The 21639-nt window shown below is 46.1% G+C and overlaps 1 protein-coding gene across 3 annotated transcripts in view; it reads left to right on the top strand.

The window, feature by feature from the left end:
* Window positions 1-21639, top strand: part of DVL3 (dishevelled segment polarity protein 3) — a 68214-nt gene that overhangs the window by 37419 nt on the left and 9156 nt on the right. For all 3 annotated transcript variants that reach the window (XM_061637501.1, XM_061637502.1, XM_061637503.1), the window contains exons 3-15: window positions 2274-2395; window positions 3971-4077; window positions 6834-6969; window positions 7928-8021; window positions 8211-8280; window positions 10132-10271; window positions 12600-12676; window positions 15224-15291; window positions 15915-15965; window positions 16084-16233; window positions 17718-17849; window positions 18916-19083; window positions 19428-19640. In XM_061637501.1, the coding sequence (XP_061493485.1) occupies window positions 2274-2395; window positions 3971-4077; window positions 6834-6969; window positions 7928-8021; window positions 8211-8280; window positions 10132-10271; window positions 12600-12676; window positions 15224-15291; window positions 15915-15965; window positions 16084-16233; window positions 17718-17849; window positions 18916-19083; window positions 19428-19640 (1528 nt within the window). The remainder of the gene's footprint in view (window positions 1-2273; window positions 2396-3970; window positions 4078-6833; window positions 6970-7927; window positions 8022-8210; window positions 8281-10131; window positions 10272-12599; window positions 12677-15223; window positions 15292-15914; window positions 15966-16083; window positions 16234-17717; window positions 17850-18915; window positions 19084-19427; window positions 19641-21639) is intronic.

The raw sequence follows: 21639 nt of genomic DNA, 5'->3' as shown, positions 1-21639 counted from the left end.
AGGCACGTGTGCGTATATCACCCACCTGGTGCTCCTGCCTTCCATTGCAATGTCTCATCCTCTCCTGGAAGGGGCAGCACGCACACACTGGAAGCTCAGAGTGAGAAGGATCCAGAGAATGAAGGGGGAGAAGAAATGTGCACACTGTGAACAGAAATCTGGCCTCCTCCCTGTCACTTGTGCCCCCCATCCCTGTCACGCCCCACCTGCCTCTGTCATAGATCTTGCTTATTCTTTCTTCCTCTCATAGAAGTCAGTCACTCCCATTGAAGTCTGTAAGAAAACAAATGAGCCAAGCCACGTTTGGAAAGACTTTTGAGGTGGAGGATGAAACCTGTCTTGCTTACCTGATTGGAATCGCCATCACCTGGGATTTGGGAGAGGGTGGGAGGAAATGCCAGATTTCCACTGCATTGGCTATCTCCCCATTTCGGGGGGGAAGTTAAGTGGCATTCGTAGACATAAACTGAGGTAGGGGGAGATGCAAGAGATAGATACGAGTGGATCAAAAGTTAGCCCCAGCTGACAGTTGCAGCCCCTTTTCCCTTCTCTTGATAGATAGATGTCAGTGGCTCCCATTGATTGCCATGGGAGATGTTGACAGGGCAGCAGCTGGGAAGGCTGTGGCGGGGTGAGGTAAGGGACAGACTTTGCCCTTTCCTTGAAACAGATGGCCTCACCTCAACAGTGTGACTAATTGTCAAAAAACACTATTTGCTGTAGCACATCCTGCTGAATGATACATATCAGCAGTTCCTGAACAGTCATTATTGTTCCACAAATATGGCTTCCAGTGTAGAATCCTGAAATTTGATTTTGAAAAATAAACTAAGTTTCTGGTCCTTTTACCTGTAAATGGGGAGACACCCTAAACGTATGACTGTGTTAACAATCTGAGCTCAACAGAGTCTTGTAGGGCTGGGTATAAACCTTTGCCCTTATTGATCCCATGGCCTGAACCCCTTTCATGCCCCAAATTTCCCTTTCATGATCCAGGGGTCCACCATCCTTCCCTTTCATGGCTTCATCTCAAAAGGTCCCATATTCTGCAACCCTCGCCTCCTCCTGTATGTTCTGCAATTAGAATAAAAGATTGAAATACATTCCTATCTTCTTACTGGTGGAGTTTATTCCCGTTACAGAATTTTGAGATTTCTAGGCACAGCCTTTTGGCTGTGTATGCCATCTGTTTCCTAGCGGGACAGCTGGGCCCTTTCAGCAAAGAGTGGCCTCTTCCTTTGTGCATTGTGCTTGTAGCCTCCTGCTCTGATATCCCCCATGACGTTGGGAATTTTTTGTCTCTCTCTCTCTCTCTCTCTCTCTCTCTCTCTCTCTCTCTCTCTCTCTGTGTGTGTGTGTGGGGGGGGGGGCTGGGGTCAGACACCGAGGAACTATTTCAGGAGTGCGACTCTAATTTTAGGAGATGGGGGTGGGGAGTTCAGCCAGAGTCTGTCCAGACAGCTCTAGAGGCAGGGGATTAGGCAGGATTGTTCCTCCAAGGAATCCTGGCCACAGGCATGTTGGTGGACAGATTCCCAGCCTGTTGTTCCTGGGAGAATGAATCCACCTACTTTTTCGTCCTGTAGCTGCAGCATTTACATTCAAGGCCTTCGTCTACATGGGCCTCCTTGAGCATAGTTATAACTACAGTATGCCACTGGGAGTCTTCATTCCAGCGGGAAGTCGCTATTTAGGGATGATGTGGCAGTTGTAGGAAGTACTTGATACACGGGAGACTGTTGCAGCAGCAGTGATAATGGAAGCGCACCAAATGCTTATCGTTAGCATCTCTGTTATTAATGTCAGCAATTTATTGACGTGTTTGCTCCCAAGTGTTGCTTGAAATACATTTTTCATTAGTGTTAGTTGTTGCTTTTTAGCCCATGATGCTGATTTTTAGTCCTCCTTCCTCTGATGCCACTTTTTGCAGGTGCTTCTGCTGGTGTTACAGAATAGTTTGGTTGCCCCTTGCTGGTGCATTACACTTTGGTCTCTGGAGTTAGAAAGTGGATTTCAGAGTGTGGGCTTGGCTGCCATCTGAGCTACGCAAGCTCAGAGTGACATCCTTGTTTGTGGTGTTGTCACTAGATGCACTGGACTAACAGGCTGCTTAATAATTATTTTTGCATGACTTTTGAATATAAGTGTGTTTGTGTGTGTGTGTGTATCCACACACATATACATATACACTCTATTTTCATTCCAAAAAGAATACTGGAAAATATTCTTATCTGTTGAGGCTGGTTTATCTTCTGTGTTCTTTCTCATTTCAGCTGGTGTCTGCTGAGGGGTCTCATTCAGATGCTGGGTCTGTCTGTGCCGACAATCAGCCAGACATGCCGCCCTCCATTGAACGTACCGGAGGGATAGGCGACTCCAGACCGCCTTCTTTTCAGTAAGTTGTGTCCATCTGTCTGCGTATGCGTGTGTACAGGGGGACAGTCTTACACTCAATAGGGGAAAGGTGGACCAGTTTCTCTGCAGGAGGTATGTTGGAGATCCCATTCTCTTCAAGTTAAAGAGGAGCTGAGGTTTTGCCTGTTTCAAATGGGATGAAAGTTAACATTGGAAAAATGGAAATGGACTGCCTTCAAGTCGATCCCGACTTATGGCGACCTTATGAATAGGGTTTTCATGGTAAGTGGTATTCAGAGGAGGTTTACCATTGCCTTCTTCTGAGGCTGAGAGGCAGTGACTGGCCCAAGGTCACCCAGTGAGCTTCATGGCTGTGTGGGGATTCGAACCCTGGTCTCCCAGGTCGTAGTCCAGCACCTTAACCACTACACCACACTGACTTTAGAGAGTCCCAATTCCTGAGGCATAGCAGCCTAGTGGTTAGCCTTATGTTTGGAATGCTCTCACTATTCAGTCAGCAAAGGACACTGAAGATGCCATTATACCAGTTGGGCTACTTTCCTCTTTAACCTCCAAACCTGACACAAATTTTTAGGGACAATGGGCTCTAGCTCCCATCTGCGTGTAGGAGGGCCCATTGCTCAGTGGCAAAGCACATACTTTATATGCAAAAAGGACTGTTAATTCCTAGTTTTCCCATGTTAAAATGGATCACAGATTGCAGACATGGGAAGTACCCTCACCTAACACCTTGGAGAGTTGTTGCTGCTCAGAGTTGAACTGCACTGGGGCAACGGTTGCCCTGGGCTCCTGCTGGGAGGAAGGGCGTGATATAAATCAAATAATAAATAAATGGAGTAAGGTAGCTTCATATGTAGCCGCTGCTGTACATGGCTACCTTATACTAAAAAAACCTCACACTGGCCTCGGGCTTCCCTAGATGAATGGGGAGGATTGGGGGTTCCCCCTAAAGGCACTCCTACTTCAGGGAACAATTGTATCATTGGGAAGAGCATCTGAGGTTGGTGGAGGTGGAAATATTTCTTCCTCTTGTCCCTTGTTGAAGTGTTCTGGGGTGGTGAGAGTAGGTGGATGGGGCCTTGGGAATCCTGGCAGCAATATTTGATGTGTGTAGGTGCAATCTGAGAACACTGTAAGATTGTTCGAGCTCTAGATAACTACTGGCTTCGCTGCCCCTCCCCCCCCACCAATGTGCAAAAATAACATATAGCACAGCCCTTTCTGGACTACACTACTACAAGGAGCCACATGTTTGAATGTTTTCTCCATTAAAAATTTCCCTGCACATATAAAGGTAGCAGGTAGAAGGGGCTTGATTAGCTTCCTCCCTGATATGCTAAGGGTTTTTTTTATCCATATAGAAAGGAGAGTGTGTGTTTGGTTTTAAAAAAAAGAAATTGGGGGGGGGAAATCAAATATTCAGGCTCCATCTTGCAGCCTGAAGTGGTATAGTCCAGAAAGGATTGCACAGCATGCTTTCTGCATGTTTTTAAGTTTGGCCTTAAGCCTTCCCTTTTAAGCCTTGGGCTTCTTTGAGCAAACTTGGAGGAGGTGTGTGCACTGTTTTCTATTACATGTGGTTCTTACTTTGCAGCCCCAACACTGGAGGTAGTCGAGAGAATTTGGATAATGAGACGGAGACTGACTCAGTGGTGTCGATACAGAGGGAGCGACCACGCAGGAAAGATGGGCCTGAACACGGTGACGTTTTTCCCCTAGAGTTTAGCTGACTCTCCCACCTTACCCCTAAGTCTGCTCTGCAGTATCACTACTGGCCTGCGTCGGAGAGGGTCATTCTTGTGTCCAAGTATGTAGAGGTCCACCTCTATTCCAACTCAAGGATCTTTGCTCTGGGCTTCCATTCATTCATCCATTCATTCATTCATTTATTTATTTTGTTAGTCGCCCATCTGGCTGGTTGTCCAGTCACTCTGAGCAACGTACAGAAAAAGCATACAAATACATTAAAACAGTAAAATCTCAACAAGGATAATAAAAACCTAACCCTCCCCAAAGGCCTGTCTAAAAAGCCAGGTCTTCAAGGCCCGGCAGAAGTTCATCATAGCGGGGGCATTTGGGAGGGAATTCTACAAAGTGGGGGCCACAATTGAAAAGGCTCTCTCCCTAGTCCTCGCCAGTCTAGCTGTTTTAATTGGTGGGATACAGAGAAGGCCTTTTGAGGCTGATCTTGTTGAGTGGCATCCCTGATAAGGCTGGAGGCATTCCCTCCTTTTAATTTATTGCCCCAGCTCTGTACCCCCTCAAGGCCCAGCTCCCTACATGGATGCTGCCGTCCACATGAACAGTGAGGGAACACATGAGGGAAGACCTTCTTTAGATTTATTGGGACCCATGAAGGCCTTCTTCTCCTTCTGCCCTGCTTGTGTCTTGTCCAAAGTGAAGATTGGGTTCAGATTTTTAGTTTTCTGCCAGTGGAAATAGTCTGCCAGTATGGGCTGCTATGTTGCTATATCCCTTTCCCCACAAACCCTCACTCTTCTCCCAACCTCTCAGAGTGGATCCAGACAGAGTGTTTTTTCTACTACATGCTAATTACGGGGTTTTTTGCAGTTGCTGCATAGGACTGTCCAGTTTGCACAGACACCGTTATTTGTAGGTCCCTTCCCCCCCACCCCATGCTTTGTTCCCAAATAGGTTGTGGTTCTCCACTGCTAGAAACGCAACCCACTTGTCATTCTTTTCCAGCTGGCATATATATATCTATATATACAGTGCCTTGAAAAAGTAATCAGACCCCTGACCAATGCTCTCATATTACTGAATTACAAATGGTACATTGTAATTTTGTTCTGTGTTTATTATTTGATTGATATCCCGCCCTTCCTTCCAGCAGAAGCCCAGGGCAGCATGTATGCTATTTTATTTCAAAACACTGAAACTCAAAATCAGTTATTATAAGGTGACATTGGTTTTATGTTGGGAAATTTGTAAGAAACAAAAAAAAATGAAACATGTTGCTTACATAAGTATTCAACCCACACATATTAATCTTTGGTAGAGCTACCTTTCACTGCAATAACAGCTTTAAGTCTCTTGGGGTAGATATGTACTGGCTTTGCACACAGTGTCAGGGATTGGCCCATTCATCTTGGCAGATTCGCTCCAGGTTGTTCAGGTTGGTTGGACGTCGCTTGTGTACCGCAATTTTCAAAGAGTGCCACAGATTCTCAATGGGATTGAGATCAAGACTTTGATTGGGCCACTGTAGGACATTCACCTTTTTGTTTTTGAGCCACTCTAATGTTGCTTTGGCCTTGTGCTTGGGATCATTGTCCTGCTGAAAAATGAATTTCCTCCCACGCTTCAGTTTTTTAGTGGAGTGAAGCAGGTTCTCTTGCAGTATTTCCCTGTCGTTTGCTCCATCCATTCTTCCTTCAATTTTAACAAGATGTCCAGTCTGTGTTGATGAGGAGCATCCCCACAGCATGATGCTGCCACCATCATACTTCACTGTAGGGATGGTGTGTCTTGAAGCATGGGCAGTGTTAGGTTTGCACCACACATAGTGCTTTGAATTTTGGCCAAAAAGCTCTATCTTGGTCTCATCTGACCACAAAACCTTTTCCCACATCACAGCTGGGGCACTCTCATGCTTTCTGGCGAACTCTAGATATGCTTTCAGATGGTACTTTTTGAGTAATCCCTACAAGTCAGTGTTATGCAGAGCTCTTGATATGGTTGACTGGTGCACCATTACTACACTTTCAGCCGCTGAACTCTGTAGCTCCTTCAAAGTGATTGTTGGCCTCTCTGTGGCTTCTCTCACAAGTCTCCTTCTTGTTTCAGCACTGAATTTTGAGGGACGGCCTTTTCTTGGCAGTGCCTGGGTGGTGTGATGCAGCTTCCACTTCCTGATTATTGATCCAATTGTGCTCACTGGGGTATCCAAACACTTGGATATTATTTTGTACCCTTTTCGTAATCTATGCATTTGTATTACATTATCTCTCACTTCTGTAGAATACTCTTGGCCTTCATTTTCTTTCAGTTCCACAGCCTGACCAACGATCCTTCCACAGTGAGCTTTTTATCTTGACAATGTGACAGCAACTTTAACGGTTCACAAGTGGAAGCCAATGGTAAGGTAACTGTGTCCTCGATAGGTCAATTCCTTTCATCTGTGTAAACTGGGAGCTTCCACAGCACAGAGCTGAATACTTATGCAAGCACATGTTTCAGTTTTTTATGTTCTTACAAACATTTCCCAATATAAAACCAAGGTAGCCTTACAATAATTGATTTTGAGTTTCAGCGTTTCAAAATAAAACATCATACAGAATGAAATTACAACGTACCATTTGTAATTCCATAATATGAGAGCATCGGTCAGGGGTCTGATTACTTTTGCAAGGCTCTGTATCTGCCTGGCTTTAGGAAGGGCATCTCTTTTGGATGGTTCCTTTTAACCCTTGACCCTTTCCCTTCATTTAATCCAGCACCCAGGGTGAATGGGGCAGCCAAGGGTGAACGGCGGCGGGAACTGGGTGGCTATGAAAGCTCCTCCACCCTCATGAGTAGTGAACTCGAGACCACCAGCTTCTTTGACTCAGATGAAGATGATTCCACCAGCAGGTAAAGGAGGGTGCATGGCTTGGGAGAAAGTGGCCTGCTCTGACTCTGGTGAAAGATCCCAATTAGTTAGTTAAATGTAGCACGTTGGGTAGAAAATGCCTTCAAACTGCCCCTGGAGTTCATGGCAGCCATGAGTTTGTAGCCCATGGTGTCACAAACTTGAAGTTTGCAAAAGAAGATCTGCTGCTTCCATTGTTTACATAAAAACATAAGAAGAGCCTTGCTGGATCAGGCCAAAGGCCCATCTAGTCCAGTGTCCTGTTCACACAGTGGCCAACCAGATGCCCAAGGGAAGCCTGCAAGCAGGACCCGAGTGCAAGACCACTCTCCCCTCCTGTGATTTCCAGCAACTGGTGTTCAGAAGCGCACTGCATCTGGCTATGGTGGCAGAGCACAGCCATCATGACTAGTAGCTATCGATATCTAATCCTCTTGTAAAGCCATCCAGGTTGGTGGCCATCACTGCCTCTTGCGGGTGGGAGTTCCATAGTTTAACTATGCAGTGTGTGAAGAAGTACTTCCTTTTGTCTATTTTGAGTCTTCCAACATTCAGCTTCATTGAATGTCCATGAGTTGTAGTGTTATGAGAGAGGGAGAAAAAGTTTTCTCTATCTACTTTCTCCATGCCATGCAAAGGCTGGTGTAGAGTACCTTCCTCTGCAGTGTGTGGCTTGGCCTGCTCCCAGTTACTCAAAGTTCTTGGACCTCTTTCCTGTGAAGCACCAGTTTCTCTACTGGTTGCATCTAGCCTGCACTGCCTGACATGTTTTTGGTGTGTGTTTGGGAAGAAGAAACTGGTGGAAGAGATGGGTTCTGTCTTGTGCAGGAGATTGGTCCTGACCTCTTTTAACTGTGTTCCTTCATTGTCCAGAGTTATTTTCGTTGCTCCCTGTTTTGAGGGACGGTTGCCTTTCCTTCTGGGTAGCTTGTGAGTCTTTCATTTGCCTCTACACTGTAGGTTGAGCAGCTCAACGGAGCAGAGTAGCGCCTCCCGCCTGATGAGAAGGCACAAACGACGCAGACGGAAGCAAAAAGCACCACGTATTGAACGGGTGAGATGCCTGGGGAAGGTGTTTGGGGCAGGGGGCAGTGCTGCAAATGACCTCGCAAATGGTAGGCACAAATGTTAAAAAAAGGAAAGAAAGACTGAGAACTTTTGTTGTCACCCCACCCTCTCTCCAGTTGTCGTGAGTGGTGTGTAGGTTACGTGTTGGTTCTCATTCTCTTCTTTTCTGTTGTAGTCCTCATCCTTCAGCAGCATCACAGATTCCACTATGTCGTTGAATATTATCACAGTTACCCTCAACATGGGTGAGTACAGGTAGTTGGTCCACATAACCCAGACTGAGGTGGATGGAAGGAAGCGGCTGGAAACCACGGGAGCTGGGAGGGCTCTTGCACTCAGGTCCTGATTTTGGGCTTCCCATGGGCATTTGGTTGGCCACTGTGTGAACAGGATGCTGGACTAGATAGACCGCTGGCCTGATCCAGCAGGGCTGTTCTTGTGTTCTTAAGTTGATATTTTGCATAGAATTGGGGTTGGGAAGGAAGGTCTTTAAGAGGTTTTATAGTCAGACAGTCAGGCTAGTCAAATGTGAAAACATCCAAGCAAGCTTTTTTGTTTTCTTTTCAAACATTGTCCTAGATGAGATGCCATAAATTCCCTGTGCATCTTGTTCTGTAGCCAGGTGGGTCATATAATCAGGAAGGTGTTGGATTCTTTTTTGCCCTTCAAAACCCTGATTATAAGAACCTAAATGTGTTATCCTATTGTTAGCTTCCCTGAACACAGGAATTTTATTTTAAAATTGTTAACAAAAACAGATCTATGCTGTTGCAAGTAGTTGTCCCCTTCACCAGCTTCTGTCTGTCTGCCTCTAGATAGGTGGACAGATGGGTGGGTGGGCTTCCTGGTTTCTTCCAAGGATTGACTGATCAATCTCTGAGAAGCCTCAGTCGATCCTTGGAAGAAAGCAGGAAGCCTTGGTGCTTCACGCCTTCCCCACTCCTGCTGCCACTGTGCTGCTAGGAAACAAACCAGAATCTGGCTTGTCTTTATGTCCAAATCCAGGCTTATGGTTTACTTCCCCTAAACCAGCCTTTCCCAACTAGTGGGCCACCAGGTGTTGCTGGACCACAACTCCCATCAGCCTCAGCCAGCATTGCCAATGGTCAGGAAAGATGGGAATTGTGGTCCAACAACATCTGGTGGCCCACTAGTTGGGAAAGGCTGCCCTAAACAAACCATGATCAGTAAGCCAAGAACAAACCTTGGCTATTGCTCTTGTTTTTTTGTTTTTGGAGAGACACAGACCATGAACTTGGGCTCATATGTCACAACAAGTCAGATTCTTGTGTGTTTCCAGTGGCTTGGCAGGAGTGGAGGAGGAGTGGAGTGGGAACTTTTCAGCAGTATGCAACAACATGCTATGTGTTGATGTTAAACCATAGTTTAATAATTAAACTGTAGTTAAAAACAAACTTTAATGTGACATGCAAACCCAGCCTGTTTTTCTAAAGCTCCTTTCCTCGCCTCCCCCTTTTCATACTGCAAGCCCTTTATCATCATCCATCATCTCTCCTTCCCAGGACTTTTTTAATGCCAATGATAGGCTCAGAGGCTGGATGTTAGTTAGAGCCCTCTCTTTGGTTTTTCAGAGTTGTGGCCCCCTCCATGTGTGAGAGATGGGGCAATTATCATCGTGCCCCTCCCTGCTCCCCAAAGGTCCTGATTATTTCCACTGACTACCATACAAAATGTGTTTGTCCTCCTCAAAATATTGTTCCTCAAGCCACACATACCTGCCTGAGGCCTGATAGTTGAACAACAAACTTTATTTTTTGCGAAGTGTTCCATTTTTATATTGCTTTCAGTTTGGCCACAGTCTCTAAGCAGTGCTACCACACAGGTAATGCCAATCTGTGTGTGTTCTTTTGTGGTGTTCTCCCATTGTTGTTTTCAGCAGTTTCCTTTTTGCTCACCAATAAAAAAAGATAATTTAGATTGGTCATTTAGTCATCCCAAATATGTGGCGTCTGTCTCCATTTTCTGTCATCTGAAAATACCTAATAATCATTCCTTGTAGCTAGTTAATGGGCAGACTGGATTAATGAAATAGTGGCTGTTGGTTGATTGCTAACTGTACACATCCTTTTCTTCAGAGAAGTACAACTTCCTGGGCATCTCCATTGTTGGACAGAGCAATGAACGTGGCGATGGTGGCATCTATATTGGCTCCATCATGAAAGGAGGTGCCGTGGCAGCCGATGGAAGAATTGAGCCAGGAGACATGCTGTTGCAGGTACGTTTCCAGTATTTACTTCCAGAACTTTGAGAGCCAGATATCTGAGAAGCCTTGCTTTCAAGGAGAAAAGTCCTACAAAGCTCAGTGCAGCAAGGAGAGGAGCAAAGCACCTGCAACCTTCTCTCTGAGAGCCCAAGCATGTGTGCTAAATCAAGGTTTGGCTTAGTGTGATGTGTGAACCAGGCCTCTTTCTACAGAATGTGTTATTCTGTTATGATAATTTCTGAGCTCACACTCGAGGGACAAATTGAAAGCTGAAGTGAGTTGAACGAATGTCTAAAGAAAGACCTTGGCAAGACAGGGTTTTCATGTATGCTAGCATATATATATATATATAGAGAGAGAGAGAGAGAGAGAGCATGGTTAGTATCTGTGGAGGCTGGAGTTTGCAATTCCATAGAGAAGCACAATGACCCAGGAGTGACACGAGTCAGACAGAAAATCAGGATGGCTGAAATACCCTGGAATGTCTTGTTTGTGTAAATGGTGTGGTTCGTATCTCAAGGTAACCCTGAGATTATGATAACCCTCTGGATTGTGTAAATAAGACTTTGAAAGCTTAAAACCTGCCTGTTTATAGGCAAGGACCATACAGAGATGATCTAGAGGAGAGGCCATAGTTGGGTAGTGGAGCATATATACAAGCCCCAAGTTCAATCCATAGCATTTATTGAAAATATTTTAAGTCATGCTAAGGAATCCCATGGTAGCGTACAAGAAAGCAATCAGTATTCCATAATATGAAGACCAGAGCAGATAATAAATCAACGCAACAATATTCTACAGATGCTTGGATGAAAAAGTAGGCCTTCAGGTGGAGGCAAAAACATAAGTTTTCTGGCATGTATAGTTTGCTATCTTGGTGGGGTGGGCATTCCATAACCAGGGCACCACCACTGAGATCACTGCATAACGGATCTCAAATGGCTGTGACACAGTCAAGACAGCCGCCTCTGTTCACATTAATGCAGGGGCGGGTTGATGTGAGAGGAGGTGCTCCAAGTATTTAGGCCCCAAGTTCTATGTGACTTTATAAATAATTGCTAGCAACTTTATTTGGCTCAGTAGCATACTCACAGCCAATGCGGTGTTATAAGCTCTCAGTGGGTTAAGCCACTTAGCAGCCTAGCTGTTGCATTTTGCATTAGCTGAGGCTTCTGGATCATCTTCAAGGGTTCATAGAGTGCATTGCAATAGTCCAGCTGGGAAGTCCCCAGTGCATTAGTTACTGTAACCAGGTTTATCTCTGTCCAGGAACTGTCGTAGCTGGTGAACCAGGCATAGCTGGGAAAGGTGCTCCATGCAGCTGAGGACAGTACTCCAGGAATACCCCCGATTAACTACCTGATCTTCTAGGGAGAGTGTAACCCCGCCCAGGCAAGCCATCTGCCTAATTCCCAGACACAAGAACTGCCCACCAACAGGGCCTCTATCTTACTGGGTTTCAGTTTTGGTTTAGTGACCCTCATCTAGTCCATCACTGTGTCCAGGCATTGTTCCAAGACCTATACAGCCTCACCTGATTCAGATGAGAAGAAGAAATATAGCTGGGTGTCACCTCCCTCCAAATCCTCTGTTGACTGCTCCCAGCATATCCATATAGATGACAAATAGCATGGGGGACAATATGGAACCTTGCTGGACCTCACGGCACAAGAGTCACATGGCTGAGTAATAGTCCTGGAATAGCCTGGAACAGGCCCTGCAGGTGGGAGTAGAACCACCATGTCACTGTAGGCCTCCTAATTTGCATAGCTGGTCCAAAAAGATACCATGGTTAATGATATTAAAAGCCACCAAGAGATTAAGAAGAAGCCTCACTTCCCCTGTTCTTCTCCTGATACAAGTCATCCATCAGGGTAGCCAAGACTGTTCTGGTCTCATATCTGAGCCTGAACATAGACTGAAAAAGGTCAAGGTAATGTGCTTCCTCCAAGAGCATCTGCTGTTGAACAGCCACCACCCTCTCAAGCATATCTTGTTACTCTTTAAAAGGGTAGCAGGGCGGGCAAAGGCTGCTCCCTGCAGCCAATCAGAGCGGCCCATCTATTGTCAAACATCTTCACTTGGCATTGTAAAAAATGTACTGCCTTCAAGTTGATTCCAACTTATGGCAACCCTATGAATAGGGTTTTCATGAGGCTGAGAGGCAATGACTGGTCCAAAGTCACTCAGTGACCTTCATGGCTATGTGGGGATTTGAACCCTGGTCTCCCAGGTCGTAGTCCTACACTATAACCACTACACCACACTTGGCATTAGGCAGCTTCATATGTTCATGTATGGCCTGTACACTTTTGTACATTTTTTTATCTATCCTTGCAGGTGAATGATATCAATTTTGAGAACATGAGCAATGACGATGCTGTGCGAGTGCTGAGGGAGATTGTGCACAAGCCGGGGTAGGTTGCTGTGGCGTCCCTGCTCTTTTCTTCCAGTGGCAATATCCTGTTTTACCAGGCCGTCCTGTACCTCAGCTGGTAACACCTTCTATCACATACTGAGTCACCCTGCCACCAGGACCTTTACTTCAGCCCAATACTTGTTCTCTTTAGGTTGTGAGAATGCGAGGACACGTATTAATCTTATTATTTCATTTATATTACTTTCCCTCTTGGTAGTAGTCGAGCAATAGGCATGAGATAATGAAGACAACAGTATATTCTTTCATATTTGAAAGGTATCACACAACAAGAAGGCACTTCATCCTCCTCTCGCACATATATTTAAGTTACTAGGTTTTACTAATTATATTAACTACTAATTATTCCCTCTTACATTCACACTCAGTAAAGTAATGCTCAAGATTCTACAACAAAGGCTGTTTCCATATATGGAGCGAGAAATGCCAGATGTCCAAGCTGGATTTAGAAAGTGAAGAGGCACCAGAGATTATATCGCAAACATACGTTGGATAATGGAATGGACCAAGGAATTTCAGAAGAAAATCACCCTGTGCTTTATAGACTACAGCAAAGCCTTTGACTGTGAATGCGAAACTATGGAATGCTTTAAAAGAAATGGGGGTGCCACAGCATCTCATTGTCCTGATGCGCAACCTATACTCTGGGCAAGAAGCTAATGTAAGGACAAAATATGGAGAAACCGACTGGTTCCCCATTGGAAAGGGTGTGAGACAGGGGTGTATTTTATCACCCTATTTGTTTAATCTATATGCAGAACATATACGGAAAGCAGGATTGGACTAAGATGAAGGAGGTGTGAAAATTGGAGGGAGAAATATCAATAATATAAGATATGCATATGATACCATACTACTAGCAGAAACCAGTAATGATTTAAAACAAATGCTGATGAAAGTTAAAGAGGAAAGCACAAAAGCAGGACTACAGCTGAATGTCAAAAAGACTAAAGTAATGACAGCAGAAGCTTTATGCAACTTCAAAGTTGACAATGAGGACATTAAACTTGAAAAGGATTATCAATACCTTGGCACAGTCATTAACCAAAATGGAGACAATAGTCAAGAAATCAGAAGAAGGCTAGGACTGGGGAGGGCAGCTATGAGAGAACTAGAAAAGGTCCTCAAAAGCAAAGATGTATCACTGAACACCAAAGTCAGGATCATTCTGACCATGGTATTCCCAATCTGTATGTATGGATGTGAAAGTTGGACGGTGAAAAAAGCGGATAAGAGAAAAATCAACTCATTTGAAATGTGTTGGAGGAGAGCTTTGCGGATACCATGGACTGCAAAAAAGACAAATAATTGGGTGTTAGAACAAATTACACCAGAACTACCATTAGAAGCTAAAATGATGAAACTGAGGTTATCATACTTTGGACACATCATGAGAAGACATGATTCATTAGAAAAGATAATAATGCTGGGAAAAACAGAAGGAAGTAGAAAAAGAGGAAGACCAAAGAAGAGATGGATTGATTCCATAAAGGAAGCCACAGACCTGAACTTACAAGATCTGAACAGGGTGGTTCATGACAGATGCTATTGGAAGTCGCTGATTCATAGGGTCACCATAAGTCATAGTCGACTTGAAGGCACATAACAACAAAACTCTCCCTAGACCCCACTCAAATCCTAGACCCTGTATCTTTTTATCTAAATCTTCAACCGCCACATATCTGAACCTAAAACCGACCCCACACTTTTTCTTTTCACTCCTCAAACGCCAATCGCTTCTAAACATCTCACACTTCTCCTCCCCCCCGACTTTCTCAGCCAATCCCTATCCATATGCAGATACTCGCTCATTTTCCTCACTCTCAAGCACCATGAATAATACACATATAAACAGGTGACGTCCCAGTAGTTCATCCTCTCTCCCAGTTCCAAAGCAGATCACTCCCCAACTTTGCAGCCGCTCTTGAAGTGCAGGCTTGATGGCATCTGTGGCTTGAAGGCATCTGGTAATGCAAGCAAACAGTCCATTTCTAGCAGCGCCCCCTGGTGCTCTCCGAGTCTACGACCCTCTTGGACTGTTGATCATGTAAAGTGGGCCTAGGAGACAGTTAAATACGACAACTCAGTAAATACAATTCTGCAAAAAAAGATAGCCCAAGGCTGCAAGTTCACTGTGTGAGCAAAAAGCAAAGTTAATGGCACCAGCCATCATCCGTTCTAGTGGTGCCATTTGCGTTTTGTGGTGTTTTGTTAATGCAGAATGACAGACTCTCTGACTCTGACGTGTTGCTTTCCCCTTCCTATGATCCAAAAGTTAAATATCTTAAAAGTGCTCAAAGCAGCTAAGAGCTTCTCATGTGGTTCCCTGTTTTGTTCTGTCAGGGTATCCCAGTACTGAGCTTTAGGGCTATCCCTGTCACAGGGTCTCTTTTTGTGGGGGAGAATTTGGGTGGAATTTCTTTCCTGTTTGTCCTGCGTAGACTGGAAATGCCTATGAGGGCGACGGCTCTGTGAACCAGACTTGCTGGCTCTGGTAGCAGTGACAGTTGTAGTGTTTTTGTTTCAGGCCTATCACGCTGACTGTTGCAAAGTGTTGGGATCCGAGCCCCAGGGGCTGCTTCTCACTACCCAGGAGTAAGTGATTTCGCTTCGTTTCTTTGTTTGCTCAATGGCGTGCATGAGGGCCGATACGCAGAACCCAAGTGTGAATAAAGTTTTTTCCTGGATTGTCTTACCACAGAATGTGGGTGGGCAGGGGGAGTTGTATGTTTGAGTGCTCCTTCTCTGGAACTAAGTGGGGACTCCTTGTACGCAGTAACCTGTCAGGGAGCAGGCCAGGCTGAAGCATCCTCCCTGGTGGTTTCATTACACCAGAGATTTTTAGATGTAATCCCTCACCTGCAGTCTGATGTGACACAGTCTTGGAAAGGCTTTACTGCCTCTTTCTGTTGAATGTAAAAATTGGCTCTGAGGGTGCGACGGAGGCTTTGAACCCTTCTTTCCCCTTACCCTCTGTGCTGCTGTCTCTTTCTGTCTGCCTGTCTCTTGACCCTTTCTGCCACCTCAGGCCTAATTGGTCCTCTTCTTCCACATCACATCTGAGCTACCAAGCTTAGAAGGCCAGTTCCCTGCATGGAAGCAACACCCCACATACACCTCCCGTGCCCCCTAACCCATGCCTGCCTCAGCATGGGCAGGGGGGGAATTCTCCCTCTGCACCCCTCTTGTTGATCCTCCCTCTCTTCTTTCTCCCCCAGTTGCTCCCCAGCGGATCTGGGCTGGGCCAGACTCTCCATGTTCCGATCCGGGTGAGTCCCGGCTCATGCTGGGGGAGGACAGGGCTTGCCCAGAGGGAGGTGGTTTTGGTGAGGGGGATGACTCCTGTGGAGGGCGGGGTTTTCCTCATGCGCCATGTGTTCTCCTTAGGTGAACCCATCCGACCCATTGACCCAGCAGCCTGGGTTTCCCACACTGCTGCGATGACTGGCACCTACCCAGCGTACGGTATGAGCCCATCCATGAGCACAATCACTTCCACCAGCTCTTCCATCACCAGCTCCATCCCAGAAACCGAACGTAAGTCCTCGTGCCTGTGTGCCCCCCACCCCTGCTTGGCTTCCAGTCACCTGCACACCACACCTGATAGGAGCAATACGTACGCGGGGGCAAAAAGCCCAATTTTTGAGGGTTGGAAGAAGGATCCTGACCTCTCCTCCAGAAAGAATGGTTTTCCCCAGTAGAGCTGCTTGGGAAACGATGGTTGCGCCATCTTCTGTTTGAACAACTGGAATGCTTTTAGGAATGCTAAATATTGCAGAAGAAAGATTGGAGGCACAGCCAAGAGGAGGGGCCCGTAAAAGGCTAAACAGAAGGTAGTGGGTTTGTTTACATGATTGTTTCTCCGGGATAATGAGCGCTTCTGGTTTATTTGCATGGTTAACTGGAGAATTGGGATAATTCCAAGAAGTGGGAGAGGAACTCTGAAAGCGTTGTAGGATCTTGACCTGTCTCCTTTTAGATGTATTATTATTATTGTTATTATTATTATTATTATTATTATTTCCATTTATAGACCGCTTACTATCTAAAAGATCTCAAAGCGGTTTACAACAGAATACACAAGGTACAATAAAAATATATCAAATTGATTTACAAAGCAAAATACATAAACAATACCCATATCTATAAACACAATGTAAAAGTCAGAATTCACCAAGGGAAGCCTGTAGGCCACCCTCCCCGCTCGGTTAATATTAATAATATTAATTATTATTAATCTGCACTTCGGTGCCTCAAAGTGGCTTACACAGTAAAAATAACAAGCAAGTAGCAGTGTGGCGGTCTGTGCCAGATGGAGTGGTGTCCTCCAGGGAGAAGTACTGCAGACTTTGAGCAGCTTGAGATAAATGGCTTTATGTGGGGCTGAAGCACTGCAGAGTCCTCTGTAAACAGATTGAAATTGAACAGTTGCTACGGGAAGACCATGAGCAATCCCAGAGTCACCTCAAGGAGCTTGGGTTACGCGAATGGACGCAGTGCTGGCTTCCTATTCTGCAAATGGTTGAGTGTAGATGCAATACTGAGCTCAAACTCTGTCCTGAAAGGGAGCTCAACAATGAGGAGAGGGCAGAAAGCTAGTTGGAAGTGATGGAAATTGTGCAGAAAAGAGCTATCTTGTGGGCAGTTGCCTTAGGGTGCTGGCCGATGACTGGATTTTGTCCTTAGGCTATACATTGGGTGGTGAAAAGTCTGGCAGGGCCTGGTGCTGTAGCATTACTGAAGTTAAGTGGGTGTATAGCTGATCAGGTATGTAAGTTGCTCTGAAAAAGGCAAAGGGCAGCCTGGACAGTGTAACCCAGTGTGAGATGTCGCTGCCTTTTGACACCATGGTTGCTGGAAGAAATTCTTTTCAAAGAGGAATTCTAGAAGCCTAGGGTCTTAGGGCATGCCTGTGGTGTACTGTTTCCCACCCACCCCCTCTATGTGTGGCACCTCCATGTGCTCCTCTGCCTTTCCATCCCCTCTCATCTCTGCCTCCCTTCCCTTCATCTGACCCACAGGTCTCGATGACTTTCACCTGTCCATCCACAGCGACATGGCTACTATCGTCAAAGCCATGGCCTCACCAGAGTCGGGCTTGGAGGTACGCGACCGCATGTGGCTGAAGATCACCATCCCCAACGCCTTCATTGGTAAGATGCAGCCTCTCCCCAGGACAAAGGGGCAAAGTGCCGCAGGAGAGCAGATACGGTGTTCAGCCCCTATTTGAGACAAATGATGTTAACTTCATAAGGAGGACAAGTTAATTGTGGGGATGTATCTGAAGAACAACATACAAATCGGTTTGCAGGAGTGGCATATCTGAAAATAGAATTATATATGGCATCTGGTGCAGAATTGGATTCCTTAGTATCTCAACTTTCACGGTTTTTCTAATTCTCTAGTCCTCATGATTGGTGACAGGAATAATAATAAATGATAATTAGCATTTGTATATGCCTTTTAAGTGCTTCACGTGCGTTATTTTGGTTCAGCAGCCCTGTTCAACAAGGCCATGTTATGCCTGTGTTACAGATAGGGTAGGAGTGTCGTTGAGGCTGAGAGAATAATCGCTTGCCTGTAACAAGTTGAGGAATGCAGAGAGATTTGGGCCAGAAACTTCCTGGTTCCCAGCTCTTGCTATGAGCCGCTGTACTACACCAGTTTGAGTACAGAGATTGCCAGGACGTTGTTGAACATGTCAGGAGGAGCTTCTGGGTACTTGACACTCCACTGTGACTTCTGAACATCTCTGTTCCCACCCGCTGCTCCATTCTGTCCATACTGCTACCTCCCATAGGCTTCTCCCTTTGCTGTCACAGAGTTCTCTGGCAAAATTCTTCAGAGTTCAGAGGGAACCATGCAAATTGCATATGTTTAGTTGTCCTCATCCATATTGATGTCCCCAACTAGATAAGATAGTTCAGAATCCAAGCATTCATTTGCCTCTGTCCTGTGCTCCTTTAACTGTGTGTCCTTTCAGTGGGAGTAAGTACCATTGAAAAAACAGTGGGACTTACTTCCAAGTAAGGATGTAGAGGATCAGGCTGGCAAATGGAGACTGTGGGATTTATCTGAATGGGCTTTTCTGTACAGCACAATAAATTGGACTAGGGCAGCAAAAGGAGGTTTGAACCAGCTCTCCTCCCAGGATCTCTAGATCATGTGCTGTCTCCTTCCATCTTTGCTGAATCTCTGTTTGCGGCTGTCTTTTGACAGGATCAGATGTGGTAGATTGGCTTTACCATCATGTAGAAGGCTTCACTGACCGGCGAGAATCCCGCAAATATGCCAGCAACCTGCTGAAGGCAGGTTATATCCGACACACTGTCAACAAGATCACCTTCTCGGAGCAGTGCTACTACATCTTCGGCGATCTCTGCGGCAGTATGGCTCTTACTTTGGCATGGGGCGGGAGAGCGGGGAGCAAAAAATACCAGTGGGTGGTACTTTTAGGCTCCCAGCATGGCAGTCTGTTTCCTGGGTGAGCAGAAGCAGAAGAGCCCTGAAAGTGGACCCACGCAGCTTGCTCAACCCTGACGTCATCCCTTCCCCTTTGTCCTGGCTTTTGCCATCCTGACAGAATAGTTGCCCTCCCTGTGGGGAGCTTTAATTTCCTCATTATGGGGTAATCATCTTTCCAGTCCAACTAGAATTTGATAGGTAAGAAATCAGGAAAGGCCACTTATGCCCCTGCTTCTGGTGTAACCATTCCCTTTCCTTTTTTGCAGACATGGCTAGCCTGTCCTTGCATGACCATGATGGATCCAGTGGTGCCTCTGACCAGGACACGTTGGCCCCTTTACCTCACCCAGGAGCTGCCCCGTGGCCCATGGCCTTCCCATACCAGTACCCACCACCCCATCCGTACAACCCCCATCCTGGATTTCCTGATCCAGGTTACAGCTATGGAGGCGGCAGTGCGGGTAGCCAGCATAGTGAAGGTAAATGTGTACTGGGTGAGACAGAAACAGTACTTCTCCTGTCCTGTAAAGATCATAGTATCTGAAAGCAGTTGGCTTGGCTTGATTAGTCTGCAGAGTTGTGTTTCCTCTGAGGAACAACCTCACCTCTGCCTGATGATCAATGGACCAGGTCTGTTTTGGAGAATTTTATTCCTGAAAAGTTGGGACATATGTCTCTGTTAGGGTCAAGCTTTTGAGTGTGCTAGAACCTGTGCTTGCTCAGTTGTGGTCCTCTTTTGTCATCCCATAATCAAAGCCTGGATGTTTATCGGCTGATCCTAAGGTTGTGAGAACTGCTTAGACCTTTTGGGGAATCTCCTTTAGGGCAGAGAGGCCTGCTGAAAGAAATAAGAGCTTTCTCCATAGCAGCACCCGAATTATGGAGCTCCCTGTCTCAGGAGACCTGTTGGCTCCTACCTTGGTGGTGTGTTGATGCTACCTGAAGGCCTTTATTATTATTATTATTTTAGAGGGCCCTGTGGGCCTGACTGATGATAGGTCTGTCTCTTGCCTCTTTTGGAATCTTGTATTTGCTGTGATCTACAATTTGTTTTTAATTATCATTTAATTGCTTGTAATGTTTTTAGTTGTCAGCTGCTTTGAGCAGCTTACAGAAACTGGAAGAGCAGGATGTGGGTGTTAAAAAATAAAAATTAAAAAAACACGTAAGAATTGCATTTGCTGGAACAGTCAAGTATTCTGTTTGCAACAGTGGCCAGTGAGGTGCTTCAAGCAGGGCATGAATACGACAGTCTTTCCCTGTTGATTGTCCCAGTTATTGGGTTTTCAGAATTATGTCGCCTGAGAACATGGAGGTTCCATTAAGCTATCATGGCAGGATGTGGGATGGGGCTGTAGCTCATTGGTGGAGCATACGCTTTGGATGCAGAAGGTTCCAGGTTCAGTTCTCAGCATCTCCAGGTAGGGCTGGGAGACACCCCTATCTGCAATCCTGGAGAGCCGCTGCCAGTCAGTAGAGACCAGAGCTTGGAAAATTATAGTAGGGCCCCACTCAAATGGCGGGTTAGGTGCCACACCCCCGCTGAAAAGCGGAACATAACAGTACACACATTGCTTACCTTAAAATGTTTGAGTGTTGGCTGCAGCGCTTCTATCCTTGCCGGGTCTCCTGGCACGATGTGTGTAAGAGTGTTACGTGTGTGCTGAGCCTGTGAGAGCGTTGTATATTTTGAGTGAGTGTTTGTGAGAAATAATTGTCGCTGGTGTCATTATTTCAAAATCCATTTGAATGGAAATTGGGAGAGGAGCCTGCCAGGCGGTAGGACCCAGCGAACTTTCCTGGGAAGAGGCGCAGCGTGAGTGTCTGCATGAGTGACTGTCTGCTGGAGGAACTGGAAACAGCAGTGGCAGCAGCAGCAGAGCGGCCAGCTCCCAACGCCTGGCCGGTCCTGCTCCTCTGCTCCAGAGGATGAGCACCAAGGCGGCTGGAATTGCTGCTTGCAACCCCTCCACCTCCTTCCTCCACGTCTCCATTCATAGCCGAGGCAGGCAGGAGCTCAGTGGTCTAATTCCCTACGAGACCAGCAAGGAGGAGGAAGAGGAGGCGCCTCCAAGCAGCAGCAATAGCACCAGCAGCAGCAGCTGCTCCGGCCAGCCGTTCCGATTGCAGCCTTCCAGGCATGTAAGTGCCCCACCGCGACATTCCCAGGCTAGAGATGGGGAGGCAGCGGCTGCGGGGCCTGCATAGCCTTTTTTAAAAAAGATTGCACCCCCCTTTTGGTGCATTGTCTGGAGTGCCTTTTCCGAGTGCCGCTGTGCTCTTCCTTTCAGTGTCTCCCCCCGCCTCGTGCTGTCTGGCTGTTTGTTTGGCCGCTTGCAAACCTCCCATTGCAAAAGTGACCCTTGTCGTCGCCCTCCTCCTTACAGGCCTTGTCCGATCTTTTTTTTATATATACATAATTTTTTTTTTAGTTGAAATACTGCCGTATTAGCAGAATGTCAGGAAGCGGAATGTCAA

Source organism: Rhineura floridana, chromosome 7, assembly GCF_030035675.1.
Source record: "Rhineura floridana isolate rRhiFlo1 chromosome 7, rRhiFlo1.hap2, whole genome shotgun sequence".
NCBI lineage: Eukaryota > Metazoa > Chordata > Lepidosauria > Squamata > Rhineuridae > Rhineura > Rhineura floridana.
The sequence above is the reverse complement of the archived record's forward strand: the minus strand, read 5'-3'. Positions and strand labels throughout refer to the sequence as shown.